We start from the raw sequence: 26,684 nt of genomic DNA on the forward strand, positions 1-26,684 counted from the left end.
TCTGACTAATTAAGACCCTCCCCAAACTTGTGAACAGCACTCATACTTGGTCAACATGGGAAAGAAAAAGGAGCATTCCAAGGCCATCAGAGACAAGATCGTGGAGGGTCACAAGGCTGGCAAGGGGTACATAACCCTTTCCAAGGAGTTGGGCCTACCTGTCTCCACTGTTGGGATCATCATCCGGAAGTGGAAGGCTTATGGAACTACTGTTAGCCTTCCACGGCCTGGACAGCCTTTGAAAGTTTCCACCCGTGCCGAGGCCAGGCTTGTCCGAAGAGTCAAGGCTAACCCAAGGACAACAAGTAAGGAGCTCCGGGAAGATCTCATGGCAGTGGGGACATTGGTTTCAGTCAATACCATAAGTAACGTACTCCACCACAATGGTCTCCTTTCCAGACGAGACCGTAAGGTACCTTTACTTTCAAAGCGTCATGTCAATGCTCGTCTACAGTTTGCTCATGATCACTTGGAGGACTCTGAGACAGACTGGTTCAAGGTTCTCTGGTCTGATGAGACCAAGATCGAGATCTTTGGTGCCAACCACACACGTGACGTTTGGAGACTGGATGGCACTGCATACGACCCCAAGAATACCATCCCTACAGTCAAGCATGGTGGTGGCAGCATCATGCTGTGGGGCTGTTTCTCAGCCAAGGGGCCTGGCCATCTGGTCCGCATCCATGGGAAGATGGATAGCACGGCCTACCTGGAGATTTTGGCCAAGAACCTCCGCTCCTCCATCAAGGATCTTAAGATGGGTCGTCATTTCATCTTCCAACAAGACAACGACCCAAAGCACACAGCCAAGAAAACCAAGGCCTGGTTCAAGAGGGAAAAAATCAAGGTGTTGCAGTGGCCTAGTCAGTCTCCTGACCTTAACCCAATTGAAAACTTGTGGAAGGAGCTCAAGATTAAAGTCCACATGAGGCACCCAAAGAACCTAGATAACTTGGAGAAGATCTGCATGGAGGAGTGGGCCAAGATAACTCCAGAGACCTGTGCCGGCCTGATCAGGTCTTATAAAAGACGATTATTAGCTGTAATTGCAAACAAGGGTTATTCCACAAAATATTAAACCTAGGGGTTGAATAATAATTGACCCACACTTTTATGTTGAAAATGTATTAAAATTTAACTGAGCAACATAACTTGTTGGTTTGTAAGATTTATGCATCTGTTAATAAATCCTGCTCTTGTTTGAAGTTTGCAGGCTCTAACTTATTTGCATCTTATCAAACCTGCTAAATCTGCAGGGGGTTGAATACTACTTGTAGGCACTGTATATATAAGTGTATATATATGTATATGTATATATATATATATATATATATATATATATATATATATATATATATATATATATATATATATATATATATATATATATAATATATATATACTGTATATTAAAATGTAAAAATTTAAAGGGAACCTGTCATCAGGATTTTATACCCCCAAAAAGGTCATGTATGTAAAGGTGCTGATTAAATCCACAAGCAATGCTTTGCTTGTAAAAGTCTGTATTGCTATTTTAGAGAGAAGTTGTATGCTAATGACCTGCAAGTGCAGCGAGGCGGCCATTGTACTTAAGCATTTTTGCTTTTGTATTTCCCACCATCTGCCTGCCTCTTGTCTCTGACTGACAGGTCACTGAAACATGAGTGACCCAGAGACAGGAGACAGGCAGGGGGCAGAGAATAGGGAGAGAGGCCGGAGAGCTGTAAGTGCAATGCCCACACACTGCACTACCGAATCATTAGCATACAATTACAACTAAACAACAGCTAAAGGGTTTTTTACAAGAAACATAAGGATTTACTGTAATCAGCATTAAAGCACCTTTAGGGGTGCTTCACACACAGCGAGATCGCTACTGAGATCGCTGCTGAGTCACGTTTTTTGTGACCTCATTAGCGATCTCGCTGTGTGTGACACTGAGCAGCGATCTGGCCCCTGCTGTGAGATCGCTGCTCGTTACACACAGCCCTGGTTCGTTTTTATATTGTTGCTCTCCCGCTGATAAGCACACATCGCTGTGTGTGACAGCGAGAGAGCAACAATCCTGAATGTGCAGGGAGCAGGAGCCGGCATCTGACAGCCTGCGGTAAGCTGTAACCAAGGTAAACATCGGGTAACCAAGGTGGTTACCCGATATTTACCTTCGTTACCAGCCTCCGCAGCTCTCACGCTGCCAGTGCCGGCTCCTGCTCCCTGCACACGCTAAGCGGTGTGCGCTGGTAACTAAGGTAAACATCGGGTAACCATACCCGATGTTTACCTTAGTTACCAGTGTCCGCAGCTTCCAGACGCCGGCTCCGTGCAAGCGCAGCGTCGCTTGCACGTCGCTGCTGGCTGGGGGCTGTGGTCACTGGTCGCTGGTGAGATCTGCCTGTTTGACAGCTCACCAGCGACCATGTAGCGATGCAGCAGCGATCCTGACCAGGTCAGATCGCTGGTGGGATCGCTGCTGTGTCGCTAAAGTGTGAAGGTACCCTTAAGCTGGGTTCACACATGGTGACAGCGACAACGACGTCGCTGTTACGTCACCATTTTCTGTGACGCAACAGCGACCTTGTAAGTCACTGTTATGATCGCTGCTTAGCTGTCAAACACAGCAGAAGCAGCAGTGATCATAACAACACGCGTCGCTGTGCTACATGTACAGAGAGCAGGGAGCCGCGCACACTGCTTAGCGCTGGCTCCTTGCTCTCCTAGCTACAGTACACATCGGGTTAATTACCCGATGTGTACTGCAGCTACATGAGCAGGGAGCCGGCACTGGCAGCGAGAGCGGCGGACGCTGGTAGCGAAGGTAAATATCGGGTAACCAGGGAAAGGTCTTCCCTTGGTTACCCGATGTTTACCGTGGTTACAGCTTACCGCAGCTGCCAGAAGCCGGCTCCTGCTCCCTGCTCGCTTCATTTCGTCGCTCTCTCGCTGTCGCACACTGCGATGTGTGCGTCACAGCGGGAGAGCGACGACCAAAAAATGAAGCTGGACATTCAGCAACGACCGGCGACCTCACAGCAGGGGCCAGGTCGTTGCTGGATGTCACACACAGCGACAGCGACGGGACATCGCTGCAACGTCACAGAAAATGGTGACGTAGCAGCGACGTCGTCGTCGTCGCTGTGTATGACACCACCCTTACTTACATGCCATTAGTTTGGGGGTATAAAATCCTGATGGCAGGCCACTACACGCGTTAGATAGAAGTTGGCTGAATTTGTCGATGTTGGCAGGGCTGTTTGACCATCAAATGTGCATGAATGGAAATAAGAATTAGGCATTTGGAATTAAATTGCCCAATACTTTTGTCCGGTGGGAAGATAAATCACTGCCAAATGAATGAAGGTAGTAGCATTGCATGTCATATAAGTTTTTCTAAGCCAATTTGGCTTTCGCTTTAAGGAGAAACTTTACTCATTAGTCCCTCCATTGAAGGCGTTTGACCTAGCCAACCAGTCTCTTATGTTGCACTGACTAAGGGCAAGAACCTCAAAACGGCTATCTGCATATGGAGGTCTTGTCCGTTTGCAGAGGTTCTTGGCTTGGCTTTATATCCAAGGCATGTGGCAGAGCTCTCCAATGGGTTTATATTGACTTTAGATCGCCACCTGCTAATGGGTAACACCAGAGACCCTGTTCTTTTACTCTGTGAAGAGACTATTTGGATATATTATTTCCAAAGGGAGCAATGGATGGCCTAGAAGTCTCCTTACACAAGTTTTTTGTTCCCCTTAAGAAGAAACTTTACCCACAAGTAAAAGGTTCCTATGATTTATCATGGCAGTTGGGGTACTTTAGGCCCCAATTTTGTTACTCATATGACATCGTTAGGAAGTTGTCAATTTTACTATATACTGCTGTGAAAAAAAATTGCAGTACATTGTACAAGCAATCAATTGCTTGCAGATTCATGTATTCTAGGGAGATTGAAAAATATGTAAACAAAATTAAAAAATAGTACAAAAAATATCAGTTTAAATCAACCCTCTTTTATCATTCTGAAAATTTAAGAACTAAGAATATTATTAATAGTGATGGGTGAATAGTGAGATATTTGGGTTTCGGATTACTGTTACCAAATGCCTAGTATTTTTCTAGCATTTGTCACAAATCATGAATCTAAAGGGTGCTTTACACGCTGCGACATCGCTATATATCGTTGGGGTCATGTCGTTAGTGACGCACATCCGGCACCGTTAGCGACATCGCAGCATGTGACACCAATGGGCAACGATCAACAAGCACAAAAACGTGAAAAATCGGTGCTCGTTGACACGTCGTTCATTTCCTTAATATCGTTGCTGCTGCAGGTACAATGTTGTTTGTCATTCCTGCGGCAGCACACATCGCTATGTGTGACACCGCAGGAACAACGAACATCTCCTTACCTGCGTCCACCGGCAATGAGGAAGGAAGAAGGTGGGCGGCATGTTCCGGCCGCTCATCTCTGCCGCTCCTCTGATATTGGACGGTTGCCGTGTGACGCCGCACAAACCGCCCCCTTAGAAAGGAGGCGGATCGCCAGCCACAGCGACGTCGCAGGGAAGGTAAGTCCGTGTGACGAGTGTTAGCGATGTTGTGCACCACGGGCAGCGATTTGCCCATGTCACACAACCGACGGGGACGGGTACGCTCTCTAGCGATATCGGTACCGATATCACAGTGTGTAAAGTACCCTTAATGCAAGTCAATGGGGAACCCGAGCAATTTTCTTGAAGATTTCCCTGAATAATGCTCAGGTTCCCTATTGACTTGATTTAAGGGTGCTTTACACGCTGTGACATCGCTAACGATATATCGTCGGGGTCACGGTGTTTGTGACGCACATCCGGCGTCGTTAGCGACATCGCAGCATGTAACACCTCTGAGCGACCTAAAACGAGCGCAAAAGAGGTAAAAATCGTTGGTATTGGAGAGGTCGCTCCAACACCAAAAATCGTTGACAGGTGAGTAGTGAGGTTGTTTGTCGTTCCTGCAGCAGCACAAATCGCTGTGTGTGACACCACAGGAACGAGGAAACTCACCGTACCTGCGTCCCGCGGCAATGAGGAAGGAAGGTGGTGGATGTAATGTTCGGCCCGCTCATCTCCGCCCCTCCTCTGCTATTGGGCGGCCACATAGTGACGTCGCTATGACGCCAAACGAACCGCCCTCTTAGAAAGGCGGCGGTTCGCTGGTCACAGTGACGTCGCTAGGCAGGTAAGTAGTGTGACAGGTGAAAGCGATGTTGTGCGACACGGGCAGCGATTTGCCCGTGTCGCACAACCGATGGAGGCGGGTACGCTCGCTAGCGATATCGATACCGATATCACAGCGTGTAAAGTACCCTTTAGATTTGTTATTCGGAATGAATACTAGAATCGTACTTGATATTCAGTAAGAAAAATCCAAACCCAAATTTTTCATTATTCACCCTTGACTAAATATTAAGTATTACCGTAAATGTTTGAGCTATCAAAATATAACATTATTTAATCAAAATGATAAGTAGTGTAAAATAAAAATAAATGACAGAATTGCCATTTTCTATCACCACACCTCCACAAAATGCTCACAGGGCCATTGACTGTAATAATGAAGATGGAGTCACTGTGTGGTCTGTCAAACATAATTTTCAGCCAGAGGTGGCCTCCAAGACGTGGTCGACTGTGTTAAATTGGCGGATATGGACCAAACAATGTCCGATAGAGCACACAGTGACTGACTACATTGACATCATTATAGTCAATGGCCCAGTCAGTGCATAGGCTGAAATCCTTCCCAGGCTTCAGATGTAAGAACCGATGAAGACCCTGACTTGTGGATAAAACACAATATAGTCATAACCTTACAAAACTACAAGTCTGCCCTCATAAAAGCAATCCTTCAAACAGCTTTTTAGACTGAAAAATAATAAAAAAGTCATCATTCTTGGAAGAATGGGAGGAAAAAATGAAAGGTCCAAAATGAATATTGGCTCCAGTGGGAAAAATTTCTAACAATTATGGCTGCAAGTGATTTTAGAAGAATACAGATTTTTAACAACCTAATATTCGTACCCACAGCTTTATGATGATGTTTTTCTTTTTATACAGCACTTAATGGCAAACCACTTTCTAACTACTTCCAGTACAGCCTGGGCATTCTGGCGATGTGCGTCAATGGCAAGATAGTCGACAGACATGTGGTCCACAAGCTGGTCCTTGCTGAAGAGCAAAACAAATTTGGATATGGAGAAACCATCTCAATAGGTGCGGAGAATGTACTTCTCAAATAGGAATATGGAACATTATTTGGACCAGTTTTGAAACACGTCAAAATTCAAAGCAGAGATCTGGGCAGGACATTTCCCAGATATAGATTTATATTCTATTGGTGTGCTGCCAATCCAACATGGGCACAATTTTTAATTGCCCACAGGGTTGTCACAAGTGAGCTGTCCAATGTAAGGCTGTGTTCACATGTCCTGTAATCATTTCCGTTTTTGCATCCGTTTGAAAAATGCAAAAACGCATCCGTTATCGGTTCCATTGACTATAACAATAACGAAACTCTTAATGGTTTGGTTAAAAAAAGTGATCCGTTTGGACAATCCGTTAAGGAATCCGTTATTAGACCTTCGTTGGATCCGTTACAAACGGACCATTACATGACATGTGAACCCAGACTGAGGCGGGCTTTGCACACTACGACATCGCAGGTGCGATGTCGGTGGGGTCAAATTGAAAGTGACGCACATCCGGCATCGCATGTGACATCGCAGTGTGTAAAGCCTAGATGATACGATTAACGAGCGCAAAAGCGTCGTAATCGTATCATCGGTGCAGCGTCGGCGTAATCCATAATTACGCTGACGCGACGGTCCGATGTTGTTCCTCGCTCCTGCGGCAGCAGACATCGCTGTGTGTGAAGTCGCAGGAGCGAGGAACATCTCCTACCGGCGTCACCGCGGCTTCCGTAGGTTATGCGGAAGGAAGGAGGTGGGCGGGATGTTTACATCCTGCTCATCTCCGCCCCTCCGCTCCTATTGGCCACCTGCCATGTGACGTCGCAGTGACGTCGCACGACCCGCCCCCTTAATAAGGAGGCAGAGCGACGGTCGCAGGGCAGGTGAGTGCATGTGAAGCCGGCGTAGCGATAATTTTCACTACGCCAGCTTTCACAAGATATTGTACCTGCGACAGGGGCGGGGACTATCGCGTGCGGCATCGCAGCATCGGCTTGCGATGTCGCAACGTGCAAAGCCCGCCTAAGGCCTGAAAAGATATAAAGTAAAAAAAAATGGTTAATTTCTGGTCCATTAAAACTGGGGACAGATGAACATATGCCATGTGATGCAAGAGCTTCAAATGCGTTATGCTAATGACCCCCGTCTCCCACTCTGCTGCAAGCGTGAACCGAGTATCATGCAATTGTGATGCGATCCTTGCGATCGGATCACAGCTGCCGAGGAGAGGGAGGGATTAATCTCTCCATCTCCTCCACTATCAGCTGATGCAATTATCGCACTGCACTCTGATGTCATCTTAGTGCAGTGTGATGTTTCACTCGCATCCATAGACTTGTATGGGCGCGAGTGAATACGGATCGGATTATACCCACAGCATGCTGCAATTGTTTTCTCAGTATGATTAAAGCTGAGAAAAAAATTGCAGATGGAAACGGCCCCATAGAATAACATGATTCCGAGTGGAATGCGATTTTTTTTTTTTTTTTTTTTTTTTTTTTTTTTTTTTTTAAATCACACTCCACTTGGCTTTTTTTGCTCGCCATGTGTCCTGGGCCTTAATGGTGGAATTGCTTATGTAAAGTCTTTAAGAAACTCCAGCAGCTAATATGAATGAAATCTATATTACTAACAGTGTAATATATTTTTGCTGTTGCAGACACAGAAGCCATGGCCGGCATCGCACTGCTGTGTGTAAAGAGAGTCAATAATTATCCCCGGGAGCTGGTAATGCATATAAAAAATTCTGTTAAAAGCATAAAAGACAAAATTGTTACATCCCAAAACACCGAAGGGGAACTAGGAAACCTTTACAGCACCCCCCTTGCTGTGCAGGTGAGTCTCTAGATACAAGAGCTTTATAGGGACTATTGGGCTATTGAGACCCAACTATCAGAAGGACTATCACTGGTGAACGATGGAAAAAAAATATTCCGAATGAGATGCTATATGTAAAAATTCTTGTGTACAACTTTACATGTGGCCCAAGAAATAGAATATCTCTAGAAAGAAATTCCAAAAATAAGTATTAATAGAAGCATCCAATGAGGTCTTGATGCTGGACGACTGTTTGTTTCTTAGAAGTCTCCTATTTAGTACCCGCAGTTTGGGGTCCCTCCGCGTAGAGAGTTTTGCTTTACTGCACTGCACTATTAAACATTCCTCTGCCTCTTCTGTAGTTTTTGTCAGCGTTGGGTGGAAGAAAAGACAAGGATACCTGTTCTAAAGCAATAAAGGCCTTGATAAAAGGAGTGGAAAAAGGAAAGTTCTCAAACCCTGCGATGATGTCCCAGCTAATGCCTGTGCTGTTCCAGAAATCATATTTGGATGTGGCTAATGTGGATTGTGAAAGCAGCATAAGTAAGTGACCACGTGTGGGATATGACTGACAGGAGTAACTGTGTTGTCTCAATTTAACTAAAGATTGTTGGACATTTTCTGACAAAAAAGGGGTTTATCATTTTAATAACAAGGTCTAGAAACAAAAAAAATACTATTACCCATCGTGCGTAGTGCCTAAACCACACCATTCATATCCATGTAATACTTTTCAGGCTACTTTCACACATCCGGCTGTAGCAGTGCGGCACAATCCGGCGCTCTGCTGAAAAAACAAAACCGTTTTTTTTTTTTGCCGCCGGTTTCGTTTTTTCCAGCATTGACTTGCTTTGGCGCCGCATTGTGCCGCATGGGCTTGTGTTCCGTCTGTTTTTTGCCGCATGCGACAGATTTAGCCGATGCGGCGGCCGGATGGAACGTTCCCTGGCACGTTTTTTTGCTCCGGGAAAAAAAACGCATTGCGCCGCATGCGGCCGCTGCGGCGCATTTTTCAATGCATGCCTATGGACGCCGGATGCGGCAAAAACCGCATCCGGCCGCCGCATGCGGTTTCTTCCACTGCGCATGCTCAGTAGCGTGCCGCAACCGGAAAAAAATGGACAGACCGCATGTAAAAAAACTTATGGAAAGGATGCGGTGTTTTCGCCGCATCCGTTGCATAGGTTTCACAGCCGGATTGAGCCGCACTGCTCAAACCGGATGTGTGAAAGTAGCCTCAGTCTGCAGCTCTTCTTGTTTACATCCTAATTCAGCAGTGACAGTGACACTAGATTATAGGCTACGTTATCGAGACCCAATACAACACAGTCAGCTCTACTACACCACATCCAACACAGTCAGCTCTGTTACACCTGACCCCACAGAGCATAACTGTCAGCTCTTCTACACCACAGCCATGAAAACACAGTCAGCTCTGCTACACCAGACCCAATGCTAGACAATAGGCTGTGCTACACTATACCCAAAACAGTCAACCGTACAACACCAGATCTAACACAACAAAGTCAGCTCTCCTACGCCACACCCAACACAACACCATTAGCAGTGCTACAGCAGTCCAAGTAGAATAGTCAGCTCGACTACACCAGACCCAACACAACACAGTCAGCTCTCCCACACAAGATCCAACATTACACAATTATGACTGCTACACCAGACCTAACTCAGTCAGCTTTGCTACGCCAGACCGAACACAACAGTCATCTCTGCTACACCAGACACACCACAACCCAATCATCTCTGCTAGAATCAACACTGAAGAACACACAGCTATCCTACACCAGACACACCCCAACAAAATTATCTGTGCTAGAATAAACACAACACAGGCAGCTCTGCTACACCAGACACAACACATACTCAGCTCATCTTGGATTGAAGATCCTTGTGGCTATGGGTAGAATCTCGATTTAATAAAAGATAAAGGTAGGGAGGTAATAATAACAGTATTGTGTGTCCTCCCATCAGACTGCATGCATAGAAGAGGCAGCTGGTTGGGCACACTTGGATCTGGAAGTGAGTGTGTGTGATTGTCCGGAGTTAGTGGGTGTTAGCGGAGTCAGTGGGCATGGCCACCCGGGCTTCGTTAACATTAATTTTTTAAATCCACGTAGGTATGGTGTTGTTTGCTGGGGTCTGAAGGTAAGACCCCCAGACAAGAGGGGCATACGGGGGCGAAGCCTGCCCTGCATCCTGAAATCCTGTTCCGGGCTGCATGCCAGGCTACACCCAGCAAGATGGGCATCACACCCACCAACTAAGGCGCAGGTAACTAAGTTACTTGGTAATGTAAGGGGGGCTTTGTTTTGCTTCACCTCTCTGGGGGTCTTATCCCCAGACCTCCGTTTCTATTATAGGCACTCTATGCCTATGTGGACTTAAAAAATTAATGTTAACTAAATCCAGGTGGCTATGCACACTATCTTTGCTCCTGCCACCCAATTCCAGCCCGTCAGGCCCAGTCACTTCCAGTCCCTGATACTACAAGTATGCCGCTGCTTGCTCTGGGTGATGAAAACATGGGATGTATGTCTGCAGTGACCCACGGGGGAGGCGCCAGATGTTGTAGAGGGGCCAGCTGGGATATGTAGCTCCACTGGCAGCAGATGATACTGTCATGGTAGCTGAAGTGGGTCGCTGGACCCCTAAACTCTTCCCTCGTGTCCACAACAATTGTCAATAGCGGGAGGTGGTATTTGCAGAGATGGTATAGGACTCCCCCGGGGGCGCTCCTATGGAGGTGGTGTCTGGGTGCAGGTGTCTGGGCACCCGTGATGTTTGTGCAGTTACAAGCAGCCAGACACATGGGTGAACTTGCAAACATAACACTTTACTGAAAGAGAAAACAGAGTACAGTCTCTCTCTTAAAGGCAAAGTGGCGGCAGTTCACTATATATGATACACTTAGTATTTTGGTATAAAAGAAGGTGTCTTCTCCTTATACAACAAGCAAGCTTAGGCCTCTCAGGGTGGCTGGAGTACAGTTCTCCTCACTTGCTGTAGGAGGTAATATTCTGCACAGTCCGGTAATGCTTTGCTGATGGAGGGACCTTCACATGCGCTACCGTTCCCTATTGCAGGTGGTATGACAAACAGAGTTTGTGGCAAAGAAGTCACGTTGCACTGGTTCTAGCTGGAAGAACATAGAAACCAGTATGCAGGAGACCCCCATGTTCAGCCTTATCTCTCCTGGCTGTATGAAGCTTCACTCCGACATGGAAGTGATTATATAAAGATGTCCCCTCAGCGTGGACTGGGATAAGAGATTCTGGGAGCTTCTTTCCTCTCTCCTGACTAGACCTGGTTTATTCAGTTTACTGGTCTTGTCAGCACAGAGGTGGAGGCTCCTCTCACCCGTTTCAATGGCAGCTTGTTGTGAGGAGAATGAACACATAACTTTCATACTCATACATTGACCAGTAGATGGCAGTAAACAATCCTCAGTGTATTGTAACGTTGCGGGGTTCGCACAGGACGACAGAGGCAGTGACCCAATACAGTCCAACTCACACGGCTTTTATTCAGCACTTGAAAATAACAGGTAACCATAGATGTCCTCCTGGTCGCAGCCGGGGCTTCACACAGTCCAAATATAAGCAGATAGAAGGTACCAGTTATCATGGGAGACGGCCTCGCCGAGTCGCTCCACGATGCAGAATCCACAGACCTGTGTTCTAGCTCCACACAAGCATGGCATACACAAACCTCCCTGCTCTGCAACTAACAAAACAAACTCTGCTCCTCCCAAACCTTTGCAGGAACTTTTAAATGAAATCAGTGGTCATGAGCTGTATCCAAAACCCAGCCCGGAGGGAGTGGACTCACCACTGTCCAGTACTCTAATATGTTTCTGTGTGCATTCTGGGGGATACATACCATCCTTCACATATGAGTCCCCCCCACTACCTCACAGTATGCACAGCAAAACATAATGCAATTGTTACTGCTTGACAGTGCACAAAGTAATTCTGGCACACTGGAAGAGATCTACTACCACACGACAACTGTCTAACTCAGCAGCAGTAGAGCAAGTACCAAATGATACCACATGGGATGGGATACCACATAGGAGACCACGATACCACATATCCCCTCCCCAAACCCTTAAATTGATGACGTTCTGCTGACAGAGTAGGCTATCAACTGGAGAAAGAGACCCAAATGATGATATAATGTAATCTCAAGTTAGATCATGACATGGGTATTCAAATGATAAGATGGCACTCCAGAAGACGGGAAGGAGACACACAAATGTAAGTGCCTTATGAAGGTAAAGATAAAGATTGGGAGAGAAATCTGAAAGTTCTGACAATGCCTTTAAGGATCCCATACACATTACAGCTAAGATAACAAAACCCTCCAACTTCAGAGGAATAAGCTAACTACCTTGTGTGTATGGGGGCCTCCTGACTCTCCTTTTGGTAGATTATGTTGGTGGAAGTCAGAATAATTCAAGATGAATTTCAAAGTCTAGTTGTTTTGTTCTCAGGAGAAAGTTTCCAGACGACAGCGGCTTACTTCCTGCTCCTCATAGAAAGCACAAGCATGCTCTACCTAACCGAGCATGCAAATGTATGGGGATGATTTGGCAAAATAGTTGTCTAGCAAATAAGTGCTCGTTCAACAACTATTGAAGGTGTATGGCCACCTTCGAAACATCAGTTTCTGAAGTTGGCCGATATTAACCAATGTTTCTTATTTTCCTGTTTAGACAATCCCTTGTTAATCCCTGTTTCACCCACTGATGATATCGTTCTTGGTAATGAATTTATCCACGTCCGGTTGATGGTAGAAGGCCAGAATTTCAATGAGTTGATTAAAGTCCCTTCACGTTCCTCACTGCTAGATATTCTGAAGACGGCCCAAGACCAAAATTCTAAGTTTTCGTAAGTTCCAGAAAATATTAACACTCTCTGAGTTACTATGGTGAAGACTCTATTGTTATCTCATAGATATGGTATAATATAGAGATGTAAACAAGGTTAGGTACAACTATGAAGGCCACCGAGAAGGAGTTAAAGGGGATATCTAGACTGTTTAATTTTTTACTATGGGCTTAAGAACTAACTGCTTTTTCTGCTCTGCGCTGATATCAGCTGGCACAGACCACTGGCGATTCAGCAGCTTCCACTGACATCACATTGACAGCTGTGGCTTCTCTTCTGCGCTGCCCTGTTGATGGGGCATAACTGCCATAGTCAAACTTATTTGCATCCAGCTGCCTGCTGCCTAACTGCGGGAAACGGGCTGTTACTCAGCATGACGAGAACAGTCACACCCCGCCGACAGAGAAGCCTGGAAGACGAAGAGATGATATATCGACATGGAGCAGCTGAATCACCGGCAGGAGCAGCCGATGACCACTCACAGCTGATGCCAAAGTAGAATTACCTGCCTTTTAATATAGAAAAAAAAATAGTCTTGGTTAAGCCCTTTTAAATGTAAATTTATGATATTGATTCAGTATGTACGTGATAAAATTGATCAATTTATTAATTCACAACTTTTTCATACACTCTGCAGCAATGATTGATCAATATAAACATGAGATATTGTAAATACACATCTTTGTTAATATCGGGGAAACATACTTGTATGTTGATTGAATCTTTTGCAATGCCATGTATTTAGAAATAAAAATCTGGTAGTTGTTAGCAAAGGAGAAAGGAAGAAACACTTGTGATTCCAAAAGCTCTGGACTTGGTCTTCTCTTGACTCTGCTCAGCGCATGACTTTAATAACTCCCCTCCCCCACTCTCTGACCTCAACCTTTTTTCCTTCCCTGTCAAAAACTTTCTACAGTCCCTAAACAGTCCCACTTATCACAGAAGCAGAAATCTATGGGGCATCAATACCCAGCAACTTCTGAACAATCTAGTCATCTTTAGCTCCGATCTCCCCCCTCTCTTGTCCAGACTCTACTGAAATTGCCCTTACTGAAGTCTCTAACAATTTACTAACCGCAAAATCTAAAGGCCACTACTCCCTGCTGATTCTACTAGATCTCTCATCTGCATTTGACACTGGGGACCAAAAGCTACGCCTCACTATGCTCCGCTCTATGGGCCTCAAGAGAGTTCTCTTTGTTCTTCTCCTACCTCTCTGACCACTGCTTCACTCTATCATTTGCCGCCTCTTACTACTCTTATCTTCCCTTTATTATTAGGGTTCCTCAATGCTCAGTCCAACCTCCCATCCACTTCTCTCTATATACTGCCCCTATTGGACAAACCATCAGCAGATTTAGTTTCCAATATCATTCCTATGCTGATGACACCCAATTATACACTGACGAGCAAAAGGGTAACCATGTTTTCAACTTTTGAATTTCAGGCTCCATATCTTACCATCCACTACAGCTTTGCGCGTGAGACTACTATCATTTTATAGACAATGATCTTAGCTATCTTATACATACATTTATCTTACAGCTATATAGCATATGATTAGTTATGCAGATTCTTGTCATGTCAGTACATTGTTACTCTTTTGCTCCTGGTGGTGGAATTTTTTTTTCTTCTCTTCTTATATACTATAAATGACAACTTGTTCTCACATTCCCTAATAGCTCAGTGTGTTATTAGGTTCATGCACAAGCGAAATGTCACTGTTTCAAATCAAGGAGCAGCCGCCATGGAGAAGATTTCCCAAGAACAGAGAAACCACATCACTCAGCTCATCGATAGTGGTCTCTCGGCCATGAAAATTGCCAAACTGCATCATGTGAGGCCATGACAGTTGGAAGAATATGAAATGAAGTACGTCCATCCATTCAAAAGCCAACAGGCGGGCGTCTAGACAAAAAATCCGAGTCAACAACATGGCTCATCGCAAGGGTTATCAAATCTGGTGCAACATACATGGTAGTGGAGGTGGCTCGTATGCTTCATTATAGTGAGATCACATGCGTCCATACACGCACCATGCGATGCACATTACACAAGTCTGGAAAGGTTGAAGAATCCTTGACTTTAATATTGTCATAAGAAGCGTCAGCTCAAGTTTGCAAACATGAACGAAAAGTGGACAGTAGAAGATTGGAAAAGGGTGATTTGAAGAGATATCATGAAAGTCAATAGACTAGGCTCTGATGGGTGCAAATGGGTCTGGAAGAAATAAGGGAAAAAGTGGCTAACAGATCAAGAAATTGTAGGAACTGTCAGGTTTGGTGGAGGAAGCCTGATGATATGAAGTTGTTCCACAGCCAATGGGATTGGTTACTTGACCAGGATCAATGTAGGACTTAATAGTGAGCTACATGTGAGTATCCTACTAGACGAGTTAATTTGTACACTCGAGTAGTATGAGAATGAAAAGGACGATATAGTATTCCAGCAGGACAACGACCCAAAGCATACGTCGAGAAAGGTGAAGAAATCATTCAACGACAATGAATTAGAGGTGCTGGGTTGACTCCCACTGTCCTCAGACCTCAACCCAAACGAATATTTGTGGGTAGAGTTGAAGAATAAGCTTTATACGTACCCAAGTGAGTCGACCAGTATGCACCAACATTAGGAATCTGTAGAAGAGACCTGGCATCAGATTTCGGTTGACACATGCTTAAAATGTGATCGAGAGCATGCCCAGAATGATTCAGGCAGTGTTCAAAGCCAAAGGTGGATTTACAAAATACTAACAAAATAATAAAAATTTAAATTTGGATTTTTAGAAGCAAAACAGTAACAATGCAGTGATATCACAAGAGTCTGCATAACTAATGATATGCTAAATAGTTGCCAGTCAAATTTATTTATGAGATAGCCAAGATTATTGTTTATAAAATGAAAGTAGCCTCACAAGCGAAGCTGAATTGGGTGGTGAGATATGGAGCCTGAAAATAAAAAGGTTCAAAACATTATTGCCCTATTACTTGTCAAAGTACACATCTTCTCATGAAGTGGTTGAACCATAACTCCCAAGCACACTCTGTCTTGCGGTTATAATTGACACAGAACTTTCCTTTATTCCCTATAGCTAATATTTCATATTACTTGCATCTTAAAAACATCTCCAGAATCTGGCCTTTTCTAAAATTTGAAACTGAAAAAACTCTTACTGTGACTGTTATTGTTATTCATTTTCGTCTGGACTACTGCAACTCTCTACTAATCTGTGTCAAGGGTGCTTTACATGCTGCGATATCGCTAGTGTTGTAGCTGTTCTGTTTTGTCACAAGTCAGCTTATGGGATCACCAGTGAGGTCCTCTGAATTAGGCCTCTTCAGACCTAATCAAGATCGAGCGCTCGGAGAGAAAAGACCAGCATCCATGTGGGCATGATCAATTTCTTCTGTTTATTTAACCAAAGTACAGTTTATTTATACCATTTACAGATCAATGTGATTTTGCAAATAAGGCTTTTAGCTGGACTTTACAAGTTGCTCATATGACCTTTAAGTTTTAGCAAAAGAAAAATGTAGAGTCATGCATATGAGATAAGAAGTAGACAAGAAGAACATTTAGAGACAATAATAATCCTTGAGACTGTCTCTTATTCCGTAGGCTCCATGACTATAAACTACCATCAGATATACTTACTAATAACAATAAATCTTTAATGAAGAAATAGAGAAACTATTAACCCTTCTATATCAATTTCCCCCTTTTGTAAATGGTATAACCTTCACTACAGGGTCAGTAGGCGTCCAAACAGGAGCTGCTGGCTCATGGGCCTAGTACCCATGAGGGGTCTTCCTAAGACTTCACCCATCCACCCTCAGTGTGGACACCTACTCCCGGTCAGCAGAGGCCATTTGGGGTCCGTAGTAAACTACAGAGGGTTCAATGCTGGGACTCTTAGAACATACATTATTCATTAGTTTAGGTAATGCATATATCAATGCTTTTACAGCTATATAAAGCAGTAGACAGAACAACAATATTTGCATACAGGTTTGTATAATGCCGGAAACCCAACCTGCTATGCCCTTAAACCAATTGGCTGGATTCATAAAAGAAAATGTATTTCCCCACCAGGAGTCCTTGTTGGCATCGTGCTCTTTTAACCATTTATCCCTAAGTTCACTTGTTTTCTGTATATCTGCTCTAACCTGGAGGTTGCCTGCAGGGTCAATGTAATGGCAACAGGCAGGACCAATTATTTGACACATTCCGCCGTCTTTTGCTGTCACAAAGTCTAGCACTATAGTATGCTGGTTAGTGACTACAATTAATTGTTTATGTATAGCATTGGTAGCATTAAGAATCTCAAGAACCCGAAAAATTTGATCATCCAGGTAGTCAGTGGACTCTACTAGCTTGTCCCACATTTGCATTAAGAAAGGGTGTATGAAAATAGCACTAAATACCTTATTTGCTTTTCCCATTTCTACTACATGAGGCCTACCATTTGGCCGGGGTTTATTATCTGCTGCTCCTTTATACAAGGTATGAATTGGGACAGCTGCTACATCTACTTTACTATGAGGAACTATGAAAGTGGCTGGTGTAAGTCTGGCAAGTGTGCAAACCCCTCTCATATCAGGGCTCACCCACTTGTGAGCACGATTCCCACAAACCAAAAACACTCCCTCTGGGAAAATACAAAAGTGAGTTTGACTTTGTACACAATAAAGCAGATTCAGAAGCCCCTTCATGACTTTATGAGCACACCACGTATTGTTCATTTGTTTTCCAGTCATACCCGAGATACAGCTACCCCGCTCCCTCCTAAAAGTCCGTCTAATAAATGATGATGTACAGCCCTCAATACCCTTCTGATATACTGTCTCATTGTCCTTGGTTAAGTTATGTGTATGTATATAGAAACAGTTATTGTCTTTTCCACAATTTCCAACACCATTGTATTGAAGACTGAACCATAATCCATCATGAGGAATGGGGCCCGAATGAGGAATCTTAGTCTTTATTTTGGCAATTATGCCCTTGTCTGAATCGTATTCCATCCACCACGAGTATCCATCGGGTCGTGTGATATTTAGCTGGAACCAGGGTTTAGTGACCCATCCAACTATAGTCAATGTAGCAGATACATCACGAGGTACATCTTCTCCCAAAAATCTAGATTGAGTCCAGGTTTCATTGTGTATACAGTCTGGTACCAACACCTCCTGTGGTTCCAGAGGTAAGGCTAAATAAGGCATAGTCTTTGAAGAAATAGGACTGTGTGTGCAGATCCAACAGTCTTTAGGCTTTTCTCCTTCCATGTCCTCAGTAAGAGAAATATGGTGGCGAATGAGTTTATTATCCCAGTCCGTATTTAAAAGTTCGCTCAGTGTCTTTGTTTGGTGCAGCAACCCTGCTACACCTAGCAGGATAATTAGCAAAACTGTCATTCTGCCGGTGGAGTGACCTTTTTACAGTGACTGGCGTGGATCCAGGTGGGTTTTCCCTCAAGTTTCACTGAGGTGGATGTGGTCAGCTGGACTTGGAATGGGCCATCAAAGCGTGGATCTAGGCTCCTTCTCACGTGTCTGCGCACGACCACCCAATCACCTGGATTCAGCTGATGCACATCTGCACTTGCATTGGGATCTGGAATGGATGAAAAGACATGTTTATGCACCACATTAAGTCTTTCCTGTAAGGCCTGGACGTAGGCTGTCATAGTGCCGTGTTGCATCTGTAACACTTGTGGAAAGTAGAGACCTGTTTTTGGGGCACTACCAAAAAGGACTTCAAAAGGAGACAAGCCTGTCTTTCTATTTGGAGTGTGTCTGACTGAAAAGAGTGCCAGGGATAAGCACTCTACCCAATTCTTTCCTGTCTCTGCCATGGCCTTTTGAATTTTTAGTTTAAGTGTCCCGTTTAATCTCTCTACTTTTCCACTGCTCTGTGGATGATAAGGGGTATGGAATGCCTGCTCTATTCCCAGAGCCTGCATAATGTCCCTCATTATTTCTCCAGTGAAGTGTGTACCCCTGTCACTTTCTATGGCTTCTGGGATGCCATACCGACAGACTAGTTCCTTCATCAGTTTTTCTGCAGTTGTTTTAGCATTTGCACATTTTACTGGATAGGCCTCAACCCATCCTGAGAAGAGATCTACACATACCAGGACGTATTCATACACTCCTACCTTGGGTAGTGGTATGTAGTCTATTTGCAGTCGTTGAAACGGGTAGAGCGGTCTGGGTGTTGCTTTCTTAGGGACTTTTACTGTTTTACCTGGGTTGTGTTGTGCGCAGATAATGCAGGATTGTACGTGTTTGGAGGCTACATAACTGAAGCCAGGAGCGATCCAGAAGGCATTCACCTGGTTACACATGTGACTTTTTGAGGCGTGAGTGGGGCCATGTGTTGCTTGTGCCATCATAGGGAACAGGGACCTTGGTAAACACAACCTATCCTTACTTTCCCATACTCCATTCGAGTTCAGCCCAGCTCCCATTTTCTCCCAGTGTTCCTTCTCTGTTTGGGCAGCCTGATGCTGGAGGGATTTCAGGACATCCAGACTCACTGTGGCTGGGACTTGCTGGCTCCCTGCCACTATCCTCTGATCCCTAGGCCTCTTTGCCGCTGCTTTCGCAGCTGCATCCGCCCTTCTATTGCCCGCTACCTCCAGTGAGTCACCTTTTGTGTGTGCTTTCACCTTAATGATGCCAACCTGGACTGGTAACATTAGTACCTCCATTAACCGTTTTACCAATTCTGCATTTTTAATAGGCTTACCAGCTGACGTAAGAAAAGCTCTACTTCTCCAGATAGGGCCAAAATCATGACAGATCCCAAATCCATACTTTGAGTCTGAATAAACATTAATTTTCCTACCTGATCCCGCTCTACACGCCTCAATGAGCACTGTTAGCTCCGCCTCCTGCGCGGACATGTGCGGCGGGAGTGGTTCAGCTCGGATTACCTCATGCGAGGATACTACTGCATATCCAGTGTAGAATCTCCCATCCAGGTGGTATCTGGAGCCATCTACAAAAAACTCAAAATCTGCATTAGTAATAGGTGTATCATAGACATGTGGAAAACCTGCTGTCTCCTGACTCATCAGCTCTATGCAGTCATGCTCGTGCGTCATGTCAAAGTATTCATCCTCACTTGCTACCATTGTCACCAATTCCCCCTTTTCTGAATCTACTGGCAAAAGGGTGGCTGGATTCAGAACATTACACCTCTTGAGGGTGACATACTCAGGAATCAGAAGGGCACATTCAAGTCTGAGCTGTCTGGCCATAGACAGGTGTTTTGGTTGGACTTGCACAAGTATAGCATGAATGTCATGCGGGGAGTAAATTGTTAAGGGAAATGTCAATGTGATCTCGCAAGCTTTCCCTAGCAGTACTGCAGCAGCCGCTACAGCACGGACACATGTGGGTGACCCTCTGACAACTGGGTCCAATCGCGCTGAGTAGTAAGCTATTGGTCTTTGTTTGTCACCATGTTGCTGTGTGAGGACGGCTGTCGCATGCCCTCCCTGTTCTGTGCAAAACAAGAAAAATGGTTGATCGTAATTTGGAATACCCAGGGCCGGGGCAGATACAATGAGTAGTTTAAGGGAATGAAAGGAATCAATAGCTTCCTGAGTGAGGTCAAAGGGGTCAGATGACAGACAATCATAGAGGGGTTGCATCATTTGCGAGGCAGACCTTATCCAAGGCCTGCAGTATGACACTAAGCCCAAAAAGGTGCGCAGTTGCCGGTGGGACCTGGGTAAGGAGAGATTTTGGACTGCTTGTTTTCTCTCCTCAGTCAGGTGTCTTGTACCTTCAGAGATACAGTGACCCAAAAATGTTACCTTTTGCTTACAGTACTGTAATTTTTCACGTGAAACTTTGCAACCATTCTCTGCCAGAAAAGGGGGAATAGGAAGCCGACCAACATCAGTTTTTTCCTTTGCCCATACAATGTCTGGAACTTGTTGCATTGCTATGTCTTCACTAGTTCTGGTATCGGATACTCTCGCAGATTTGGACATGTACACCATTGCTGCAATCTTGCACAAGTGTTTGTCAGAGAGGGGACTTGTGACTGTAATACCTTCTGGGGTGTATTGTATGGTAGCCTGGATAGCACTTAACACATCAGCCCCCAGCAAATTCATAGGAGTGTTTTCACTAACAATAAGCTTTGTGAGAATTTCCTGGCTATCTTGTAATCTCAGCTTCATCTGTTTTGTCAAGGGAGTTTCAGACACCAATCCCTCCACCCCGACACACTCCACAGTCTCGTCAGTGATCATATCTGGCTTTATCAGGTCTTTATGTACCACAGTGCCGGCTGCCCCAGTGTCAATTAAAAATTCTGCCTCCTTCCCCCCTGGCATGGTTATGGTCGTAAGTAAGGTGGGACCAGGTCCTGAGGGAACGAAAACAGGGTACACATTTGTCACTGGGTTGCCAGTTTCTTAGGTCAGAGGCAAGGGAGGAGGGAAATCAGTCTGCTCACTCTCCTTTTTGGAGTTTTGCACTGTCTGGCATAATGTCCATTCTGTCCACAATTCCAGCACTGTACAGTCGCTCGGTCACCTGGTGCCCCCCCTCTCTGCTTCCACTGTCTTCCTTGTGCTCTAGCATACATAACTGGTCGCTTGCATTTTGTCAGTTCAACCCCCTTAGCTACTTGCAGAAGGTCTGTTGGGTCCATGTTTCTCCACTCAGGTCTGGCTGTCTGTACTGCTTCTCGTAAAAACTTATTCATGCCGTCAATGAATGCATTCACCAATATTTTGATATCAAGGTCGTTTCTTGCACTGTACCCCATGTCTGTCCACTTCAGCTGCAACCTCCCAAAGTACGTCTCTATACTCTCCCCTTTTTGCTGTGTCACGTCAGTCATCAGTACAGACTGCTCTGTTTGTTTCTTTGTAGCCCATCCTTTCAATGCCTCACAGTACGTCATTCCAGACCTCTCAGACTGAACATCCATGACCCATGATTGCTCCTTCATCATATCAGTATGTGATTTAATTATGTGTCCCAGCACGTCACCTGCCTTTGCAGTCACCAAACTCTCGAGGTCTGCCCAAGTGCATTTATAAGTCACCTGTATTGTCTGTATTTGCCTGTAAAATGGGAAAGGTTGGTTTTCAGGGTCAGGTAACTGTTTCAACATAGCTAGCTGGTCAGAGGGGCTCCAGGGGTAATATTCCTGTTTCTGTCTGATTCTTGTGACCTTCCTCGGTCGGGATGTATCTGATTTTTTTGTACTGGTCCCAAGGCGTTCTTTCCTTTCCTCACCGTCAGCTTCCTCCCCAAAACTCAATTCCTTCACTACCTCTGTCTCAGTGTCAGCGTCCTCTGTCATCACATGTGATCTGGTTCGAACAGGATTTAGTGCAATCTGCTTAGGGCGAGTAACATTACACGTAGCACAAGTACCTCTCCAGTCTGGGTTTTTCTGACTACAATGTTTACAAGCCCATTCATCTGGTCTGGGTTTCTGCTTATGTGAAGGGGGGGCGGTAGCAGTCACAATTCCTGCTTTTGGTGCATTAAAACATTCATAATACACCTTATCTCCCGCTGTGGTCTCTTTATATCCACAATGCTGCACCTCTTCAGCCACACGACACCATTTATTTACTTGTTGCTCTACCCTCTTATCTTTTATCCAACCTCTCTTTTCTTCCCTGAATCTGTGCCATTTCTCAACATCCAAACATTCGTACTCTGGCATGTCTGCCTTTTTGAGTATCGGTCTGACATTTTTCACTGCTTCTTTGCCTTCTCTTTCTTGCACTATCTGTTTGGCTGTTTTGGATCCTGCTGGAGCCCCACGCTGCACACTGAACAAGTTGCCCATGGCTTCAACTTATTCCCACACAGCCCACCTTTCTGCAAATGCCCTCTCAGTGTCCCTGAACCTTGTTAACAGGCCACACTTCTTCTGGCAAGTCAGAATGGGCTCTCAAGTGGTAGCAGGAAGGCTAAATCAGCATTCACTCTAACCTGCTACACTTGTAGGGCGTATTGGGAAGGGTTAAAAAAACACCTCTCACCCAATAGACCAGATGACTAATGCAGGAAGGACCAGGTGTGATAGTCCTCTCACCTGCTAGACCACCTCCATGTAAGTGGGAAGGCCACAATGCTCTCTAACCCACTTCTTCAAACCTGATGTGCAGTTGGGTACTTCATGCTGGTCCTTTACAAAGTATTCCGGCAACGAACGTAAACTAGAGTTAAAACAATCCTCAGAGCTGACTTCTCACAGAGGGCAGAAAATCGCGCAGCTGTTCACTTGACCCCTCCCAACAGAATGACAGAATGGCAGCGCACAGTTTGTTTAGCAAGAGTGTTATCTCAAAAAGAATTCTTCGTCCAGATTCAGTTTTTCCAAAACATCCCTAATACCCACTTGTATAATACACAATCCCAGCAGAAAATTGAGACTACTTATATACCTTCACAGCACTTGATTCTAGAAACATATGTAACAATACACCTTCCAAGGGTCAGTGAACCTCACATGTAAATAAAATTATCTAAACCGCTCTTGACACTGATGGGAAAAAAAATACATATGTCAGGTATCCACTCAAATACTCTATATGGCTATGCCCTGTGACATTTCACAACCGGAACATCTTTTCACAGTCCACAGTATGACCTATAACCATTAGACTTATACATACATATTATTTCACCAAGTCTCTTATCTCAATTACTTGTCACTTTGTTATTCAGAGACTTCTCATCAATATACAACAACCTATTGCCTGCCTACTTTATCTAGGCATTAATATGAAACCACTTATGAACACATATCCCTAGACCAGTGTATTGCCCATCAAAGATGCAAAGATGGCCAAAGCAAAACACAAAACACAGCAACACAGCAAATGCAATTATACAGAGACTGTCCCAAATTCCGTGCTATGCAATCTATGCAATCAGTTAATGGACGGACCACAGATTATCTTATTACTCTATATTTCAACTCTCATTCAGACATGCATGAAAAAACAATACTCACTGGTGATGCCAGAGTTCTTGAACCGTGTGTACAGCCTTACCCAGAATATTCGGGAAATCAGAGAGAGTGAAATAAAGTGTAAGAATAAAGCTTCTCACCTTGCTGCAGCTGAAATTTCACTGTCTCAAGAGTCCCCAAAACTTCTTCCGAATAGGCTGGTTGGCCACGGCCCCACGTTGGGCGCCAAAAACTGTTGTAGCTGTTCTGTTTTGTCACAAGTCAGCTTATGGGATCACCAGTGAGGTCCTCTGAATTAGGCCTCTTCAGACCTAATCAAGATCGAGCGCTCGGAGAGAAAAGACCAGCATCCATGTGGGCATGATCAATTTCTTCTGTTTATTTAACCAAAGTACAGTTTATTTATACCATTTACAGATCAATGTGATTTTGCAAATAAGGCTTTTAGCTGGACTTTACAAGTTGCTCATATGACCTTTAAGTTTTAGCAAAAGAAAAATGTAGAGTCATGCATATGAGATAAGAAGAAGACAAGAAGAACATTTAGAGACAATAATAATCCTTGAGACTGTCTCTTATTCCGTAGGCTCCATGACTATAAACTACCATCAGATATACTTACTAATAACAATAAATCTTTAATGAAGAAATAGAGAAACTATTAACCCTTCTATATCACTAGCGATCTCGTTAGCGATGTGACATGCCAGATCGCAGATAAGATTTGCCGAGATCGCACATAGGTCAATTTTTGTTGCGCCGGTCAAATGTGTGATCTCGGCAAATCGTATGTGCGATCTGGCGTGTTACATCGCTAACGAGATCGCTAGAGCACCCTTAACTCTAACCAAACTTTCTCTTCTCCATTCTATCTTGAATGCGGCAGCCAGGGTGATATTTTTGTCCAGCTGCTTAAAGGCCCCGTCACACTAAGCAACATCGCTAGCAACATCGCTGCTAACGAACAACTTTTGTGACGTTGCTAGCGATGTTGCTGTGTGTGACATCCAGCAACAACCTGGCCCCTGCTGTGAGGTCGTTGGTTGTTGCTGAATGTCCTGGGCCATTTTTTAGTTGTTGCTATCCCGCTGTGAAGCACAGATCGCTGTGTGTGACAGCGAGACAGCAACAACTAAATGTGCAGGCAGCAGGAGCCGGCTTCTGCGGAGGCTGGTAACCAATGTAAACATCGGGTAACCAAGAAGCCCTGTCCTTGGTTACCCGATATTTACCTTCGATACCAGCCTCCGCCGCTCTCACTGCCTGTGCTGCCGGCTCCTGCTCTGTGCACATGTAGCTAGCTGCAGGACACATCGGGTTAGTTAACCTGATGTGTGCTGTAAGTAGGAGAGCAGGGAGCCAGCGCTAAGCATTGTGCGCTGCTCCCTGCTCTGTGCACATGTAGCTGCAGCACACATCAGGTAATTAACCCGATGTGTGCTGTAAGTAGGAGAGCAAGGAGCCAGCGCTCAGTGTGCGCTGCTCCCTGCTCTCTGCACATTTAGCTGCAGCATACATCGGGTAATTAACCTGATGTGTGCTGTAAGTAGGAGAGCAGGGAGCCAGCGCTAAGCATTGTGCGCTGCTCCCTGCTCTGTGAACATTTAGCTGCAGCATACATCGGGTAATTAGCCCGATGTGTGCTGTAGCTAGGAGAGCAGGGAGCCAGCGCTCAGTGTGCGCTGCTCCCTGCTCTCTGCACGTGTAGCTCCGTGCAGTGGTAACCAAGGTAAATATCGGGTTGGTTACCCGATATTTACCTTAGTTACCAAGCGCAGCATCTTCCACGCAGCGCTGGGGGCTGGTCACTGGTTGCTGGTGAGCTCACCAGCAACTCGTGTAGCCACGCTCCAGCGCTCCCTGCCAGGTCAGGTTGCTGGTGGGATCGCTGGAGCGTCGCAGTGTGACAGCTCACCAGCAACCTCCTAGCAACTTACCAGCGATCCCTATCGTTGTTGGGATCGCTGGTAAGTTGCTTAGTGTGACGGGGCCTTAACTGATGGCACCTTGTGCCAGTCATTGCACTGGTTACATATTCACTACAAAATACTATACAAACCATTCTCACTCACCCATAAATCTCTCCAGAGTTCTGCACCACCCAATATCTCCCACCTCCTCTCTATCACCTTATCCATGCTCTCCTTTCTGAAACTAATCTAAGATTTACATCCTTGATGATCCAAACTTCGCACCTCTGTCTCCAAGATTTCTCTTGTACTGCTCCAGTTTTCTGGAATGCACTATCCCAGGTGATTTGACTAATACCTAGACGCCATGTTTTTAAGTGTGCTCTAAAAACACATCTCTTTTGACAGGCCTATCACCTCAACTCACTAACCTTACTCTGTTCCCTTTTTCTAAATTTTCCTCAGAATCTGATCCTTCCTATTCATCTGTCTCCACATCCTGCATGCACCCAAAAGCACTTGGTAACTGCACTTAGACAGATACTGGATGATGACCTTTTCCTGCAGCTTATTTGAAATGCCCTAGATATTATAATGATAGCCAGACAATACATGACAAGTACCGGTACTTTTTTTACCTCTAGTGTCCCCTCTATTTCATTGTGAGCTGTGTTCCCACTTCTCCTGTAACAATTGAACTATGTGATAATTTGTATTGTCTTTATTGTTTGTACATGTCTCCAATTAATCACTTAATTGTAAAATAATGTGAAATATGTTTGCATTATATAAAAAAAAATATTGTTATAAGCTATTTTATTGTTTTAGAAAAGTACATGTCTTTCAATTGTTTTAATAGTTTTTTCACTTCGT

At 44.7% G+C, this 26,684-nt stretch overlaps 1 protein-coding gene across 2 annotated transcripts in view; it reads left to right on the forward strand.

The window, feature by feature from the left end:
- Positions 1–26,684, forward strand: part of TCN2 (transcobalamin 2) — a 59,490-nt gene that overhangs the window by 24,943 nt on the left and 7,863 nt on the right. For both annotated transcript variants that reach the window (XM_075324374.1, XM_075324382.1), the window contains exons 5-8: positions 6,087–6,242; positions 7,878–8,053; positions 8,398–8,578; positions 12,768–12,942. In XM_075324374.1, the coding sequence (XP_075180489.1) occupies positions 6,087–6,242; positions 7,878–8,053; positions 8,398–8,578; positions 12,768–12,942 (688 nt within the window). The remainder of the gene's footprint in view (positions 1–6,086; positions 6,243–7,877; positions 8,054–8,397; positions 8,579–12,767; positions 12,943–26,684) is intronic.

Source organism: Anomaloglossus baeobatrachus, chromosome 1 (assembly GCF_048569485.1).
Source record: "Anomaloglossus baeobatrachus isolate aAnoBae1 chromosome 1, aAnoBae1.hap1, whole genome shotgun sequence".
Lineage (NCBI taxonomy): Eukaryota > Metazoa > Chordata > Amphibia > Anura > Aromobatidae > Anomaloglossus > Anomaloglossus baeobatrachus.